The following is a 6,000-nucleotide window of genomic DNA, read 5'->3' on the forward strand; positions in this document are numbered from 1 at the left end:
CAACTGATTGGCTCAAATGCATTAAGGAAAAAAAAACACAAATGAACTTTTAACAAGGCACACCTGTTAATTGAAATGCATTCCAAGTGATTACTTCATGAAGGTGGTTGAGAGAATGCCAAGAGTGTGCAAAGCTGTCACCAAGGCAAAGGGGGGCTACTTTGAAGTATCTCAAATATAAAATATATAAAACACATGTTGGTTAATACATGATTCCATATGTGTTGTTTCATAGTTTTGATTTATTCACTATTATTCTACAATGTAGAAAATAGTAAAAATAAAGAAAAACACTTGAATAAGTAGGTGTGTCCAAACTTTTGACTGGTACTGATTGTATTGCTATAGCTTCACCTCAAACCACTGTCCACTTGTACATTTGCACTGCCCTATCATTTATCTTCATTGATTCATTGACAGTCTGCACTTTAAATTCCCAGCCAGAATTCATATTGAACTAACTCAGTATTGAAGTAGCTGGTCTGTCATGCACATTTGCAAGCAAGATCCTTGAAAATGCATTGAATGTGGAAAAGAGGCATATTCTTCAAAAGATGTTGGAAGGCCAAATAGAGGAAAATAGGGATAAGGGGGCACTCATATTACATTTCCACAAACAAATATTGAGTTTACTGAAATTCATTACAAAAGGTAAAAGGCCCATGATGAAAATGAGCCTTTCCTATTTTCCCATGGTGCAATTTAATATCGCATCATGTCATCTGGACAAATGTGCATGTTTGTAAGTGGTGATGGTCTGGAGCAGAGACAGGCTGGCATTAAAAACAAGCTACTCCCATCTTATTCTCTACTACGGTGTTATAATCAGTATGAACTGGAGAAAGTGTTAACACAAAACTTAAATCTGACTCTTTCACAGTCCGCCAGCTTTATAAGAATTGTCTCTAAGGGCGCACATATTTGAACTTTCTATTTTTTTTAATGAAGAGTAGGCCGACAGTTCGACTCAACTATGTAATCAAAAGTGACTAAATCAGTTAGATATACAGTAAAGACGTTGTCATTTGCCACATACATTAACCACGAGGAGGAATATTATGTTGGTAACAATCTGTATAATCTTTTCCATTTCATGTCCAATGGATTTTCATCCGTCTAAAATTAAAATCAATGTTAACGAGGCACGGACACGGTAGTCCTAATGACTGTATGTGAATGGATCTGATTACGTAGCCTGCCTAGTATATAATCCTGTCTTTGTTCAAGCGCAGTGTGAAATTGATACACTGTAGCTACTGTACTTACCCACTACCACGCACAGCACGTCCACGAAGACATACAGCTTCTTTTTTCTAAAATCCGTCATTTTTCCTTCTGTATTTGATTAAAAACTTGTTTCAAAACTTACTTTACGAGTGCCGTATGCAAACTGCCAACCTGTATCGCGAGTTCTTCCGGAAGGCTACTTCCCTACCTGCCCACAAATGCTGTTACCTTGGAATGCAATTTTGAAATCCCAAAGATGTCTTCCGAACTCAGACTCTAATCATCTCAATCGGCCACAGTGTTAAAACTATTACGCCCTTTGCCCGCATATTTTGGTTACGGACTGAAAAATAAAACGTTTTTATATTAGTTGAGGCGTCTGTCAAACCAACGCAACACTCTCAGTGCACTACGCCACTGATCCCTCCTTCCCACTTCCTTACAGTATTTTATGCGGCGTTCAAAACAACTGGGAACTCGGAAATAGTTACTTAAATGTGCGAAATTTGAAAGATAAGAATTGACACAAGCCAGGTTTCCAGTCAACCTTTTTATAGATATAAAGCACATGTCGGATAAAAAATGTCACGATGGTAATAGCAAATCAGTAAACTTTCCAAATGTTGACAAAACAAAATATGCTAGAAAAGGTGTGATTTGTTTTGCGTCGGTAAAATAAATGATTCGAGAAATTGTGGTGGAAACGACATTATGCTCAAATATTGATAGCCAATAGGCCCAATAACCATCTTATCGTAGTACATTTTAGGTGACGCGATGACGTATGGTCTTCCCACTATGACTCGGGAAAGCATTTAGAAGGCTGCAGCTGAAATAAATTATGAACTTTACAGGGTGGTGAAAGTGCACTGTGATGAGTTTAATGCTCCATTCCAATAAATATGGGGGATCTAATTCTGGTGACATGATCAATGCTTTAATTGGCTCCAGTTTGAGAAATAAAAATGATCCCGGTCTTATCCATAATATCATAATGTAGGCTATACCAGCACTGTATCTGCGAGCTGTTGGCAAGAGCTCACTGCCAAGACCAGACTGGGCTAATTTGCTATACAATGCAACAGTTTGAGACAAAACCATCGGCAGAGTTGAAAACGCATGGAAACCCATTTAAAATGGATCGGACACTTTTTTTTGCAATTTTCGCCTAAAATGCCATACCAAAATCTAACTGCCTGTAGCTTAAGACCTGAAGCAAGGATATGCATATTCTTGATACCATTTGAAAGGAAACACTTGGAAGTTTGTGGAAATGTGAAAGTAATGTAGGAGAATATAACACATTAGATCTGGTAAAAGATAATATAAAGAAAAAAACATGCGTTTTCTATTTTTATTTTTTTCATCATCTTTGAAATGCAAGAGAAAGGCCATTATTACACGTAGGACTCTAGGCGCAATTTTGATTTTGGCCACTAGATGGCAGCAGTTTGTGTACAAAGTTTTAGATTGATCCAATGAACCATTGCATTACTATTCAAAATGTTGTATAATGTGCCTACACCGAAACCGTAGAGGTTAAAGGAAAACTCCACACAAAAACTCTCGTAATATTAATTTCATTTTTCCATTGTTGATATTGTCTCAAAATGTTTTGCATCTCAGCAATGAAGTTTTCAAGATATGTAACTTTCAAAATACAGAAATACAGCCTCTGATGCATTTTGAATCATATGATCATGACGGCTGTATTCTGTATTTTGAAAGTTCGCAGATAAGTTTTGGGGTGGAATTTTCCTTTAACTTATATTTTTTTATTTGGTATATGGGAATTTAACAGCAAAAATTAACGTTTGTGCACGACGTCATCATGCACAGCCTTTTATTCACAACAAGTTAATGGAAATGATGGAAACATCTCTTGTGGGAAAATGCACATCATGCACAGCCTTTTATTCACAACAAGTTAATGGAAATTATGGAAACATCTCTTGTGGGAAAATGCACATATTGTTGTTATGCAGATTTTAGAATACTTGCATGAAAATCTGTTCCCAATTGGATGGAAACCTACTGTAGCTACTGACAGCAACAATAAAGGAAAGCAGAGCAGAAATCATCCTGCGCTCTGCACCATCCCGTCAGTCTTGCTGGTGGTAAAGCAGTTAGTTTCTCAGAGTAGTCTACAGTGCACACAGTGGATAGCAGCTGACTATTGGGGAGTTGCCTGTGTTACTGACTGACTGTGTACATGTGCCATAAAACGTCTGGGGATATTTTAGGGCATTTCCATAGATCAGTGTCGACTGGGATTTGGGGGGGAAATACATGGCACTCTACATTAATGGTGACATATTGATAATAAAGACATTTTTATATATTTTATATGTTATATGATTAGACTAAAGTGATCAGTCACAGAATTCAAGGCAAGTAATTATTTACTAAATATAATTCTAAACATTGTAATAACATTATCGTTACAAATTCAGGGGTAACCCCAATCAGGACTCGAACATGGGTCCAGTAACTGTGTAGCCAACACCTTAACTGTGACACCATGAGGTCGTATACTCTTGACTAGCTCGCTAGGTGTTAGGTTAAGGCTGCTACAACATGACATGACATGCATGACAACCAAACTCCATCCACTCGAGCCAGTAGGCTACAGACCTCAGCAGGCATCGCATGCAGCATTTTCTTGTCCTGAGCCAATACTGCATTCTTGAAAAGCATTTGCATAGTTTTCCATGCAGAGCCGGACCCTTAATTCAGTATGCAGTATTTAACAACATGCTATCCTCCCAAACTGTCAACCCTTCTGTAATCTACTTGTGAAAGAGCAAAAAACACCAGGGATGCTGACTCACACATGACTGGGGATGACCGGTTGACACTGGGTAGTAAAAATAAAATTGGGTTTAAATGTGCCATAAGTTATGGGCATTATTCAAAGCTCTAACAAAGTGTGTGTGGGCGTACTGGACTCAGTATGTGGAAACAGTTACAGTTACAAAAGCAAAGGGAGTTTTATAAGTCCTGCTGGGACTGTAGAATTAACATCACCAAGCAACAGTAGGACTCAGAGGAACTGGGATAACTTGTGTTTTTGTTTCTTCATCAGCACTAGACCTGGGGCTAGACGTTCTAGCCTGGTTTGACAGACTTCTAGCCTCTCTTATAACACAGCAGCTCTTAAAAGAAACTGCAGTAAATACTCAGACACGCATCAGTAGCATCAGTAGATGATACGATATTACAGCATATAAAGGATATATATAGAACAGATGAAACATATATTACTTGAATTACTTTGCAAGTGGCCTTATTTTGACTTGCCAGGTCACAATGAAACTTGATTGGATAAAAACAATATTCAAAGTACTGTACAGATGCCAATGAAAACCTCACAGTGTGTTATAACGTAAACAAATTCAGAACATATAACAGAAAAACAAAGAACAGGGTTCAGACGTCATAAGAAATTATATTACCACATACAATCAACATCAATAGTTTTCTGCCCCCTGCTGGGGGAGTGGGGGCACTGGGGCGTTATTTGAAATGGTGTTCTCTCCTCTGAGATTCTGAAAAATAAAGAGAATAACTTAGAACATGTTTTATTGGTTAGACAAATAATATAGCATAAACGTGCAATACAGAGTAATCAATCAAACAAAAATGCTTCACTAAATTAGTCCTACTCTGTATTTTTATGTGGACTTCCAGAGATCTTCAATGAGATCATTGTCTACAGATATGTACAATAGAAATCTGTGTTTTTCCATTTTTTAGGGCACAGTCCAATTTTGCCATCGGGTATATAAAAGTATGCAATTGTGGATCCTTGTGACGTCCCTACCCTAAACCCTAACCCCTACCTGCATGACCCCTCTGACCCTCATGCAGTGACTGACTTGGTGGCTCATTACAACAGTGAACTATCCTCCCACCTGGATGTTCTTTTCCCCCTTAAAACGAGGGTGGTCTCCTTCAACATCCCAGCGCCATGGTACAATCCTGAGTTGCGTGCCATGAAAGCCACAGGATGACAACTAGAACGGCTCTACAAACGGAACAGGGCTCATTGTCCATAAGGAGGCCTACAAAGACCACATTCACAACTGCAAGGACTCACTTGCCACAACCTAATCTGCCTATTTCTCCAACATCATAAGGAATGAACAAGGAAACCCAAGATAGCTCTTCTCAAACATCAACAAACTTCACCATCGACCTTTATGTCAGTTTTCTGGCCTCTTTTCAAAACAAAGTCAAGGCTATCTATCCAGCAGCTGCAACAGTCTCACCCTTTCTTAATGGTACGGGACACCCAAGTGCACACACACATTTATTTTTATACTACAACAATTACAGGGTAGCTTACTCTGTTGACACTGACAAACAGATCAATAAAAACCATGTTGTCTGATCCATATAATCGGCCTACGAAAAGTGGCGACACGAATACAATATGACGTCCATCTAACCTGAAGGAGGAAATAATTGTCCAAAAAGAAACAAAAGTGGCACTGACCCAATGATAAAGACAGTGAATATGCACACTCACAGGGGATATGGCCAATGTTCTCCACCGGTGCCAATAAGATAGGCTACTGTTTGCTCAATTAACTTAATCATTTTGATAACTAAAAGACAAATTGGAGTCTTTTCAATGTCATCTTTTTACAGTAATAGACATTTGCTTTTAAAACAGTTTTTCCATTATTGTATTTTTAAATATTGTGATATGCCTGGCTGGATCTCTGCTTTTCACTGACAGTCATAACTCTACAATCATCTATTTGGTAT

General features: G+C 38.2%; 1 protein-coding gene across 2 annotated transcripts in view; it reads right to left on the reverse strand.

Annotated features, from left to right (window-relative positions):
• LOC135556503 (phospholipid phosphatase 2-like) overlaps window positions 1-1,664 on the reverse strand; it is a 31,241-nt gene extending 29,577 nt beyond the window's left edge. Inside the window, exon 1 of one of the 2 annotated variants that reach the window (XM_064989764.1) lies at window positions 1,456-1,664. Coding sequence is in view for 1 of the 2 variants with exons in the window: in XM_064989763.1 (XP_064845835.1) it covers window positions 1,267-1,327 (61 nt within the window). In the remaining variant the exon portion in view is untranslated. Of the gene's footprint in view, window positions 1-1,266 lie in introns of both variants that reach the window. The other variant, XM_064989763.1, reaches the window with a different exon arrangement.
• Window positions 1,665-6,000: the final 4,336 nt, after the last annotated feature.

The sequence above is a fragment of the Oncorhynchus masou genome, chromosome 15, assembly GCF_036934945.1.
Source record: "Oncorhynchus masou masou isolate Uvic2021 chromosome 15, UVic_Omas_1.1, whole genome shotgun sequence".
Classification (NCBI taxonomy): domain Eukaryota; kingdom Metazoa; phylum Chordata; class Actinopteri; order Salmoniformes; family Salmonidae; genus Oncorhynchus; species Oncorhynchus masou.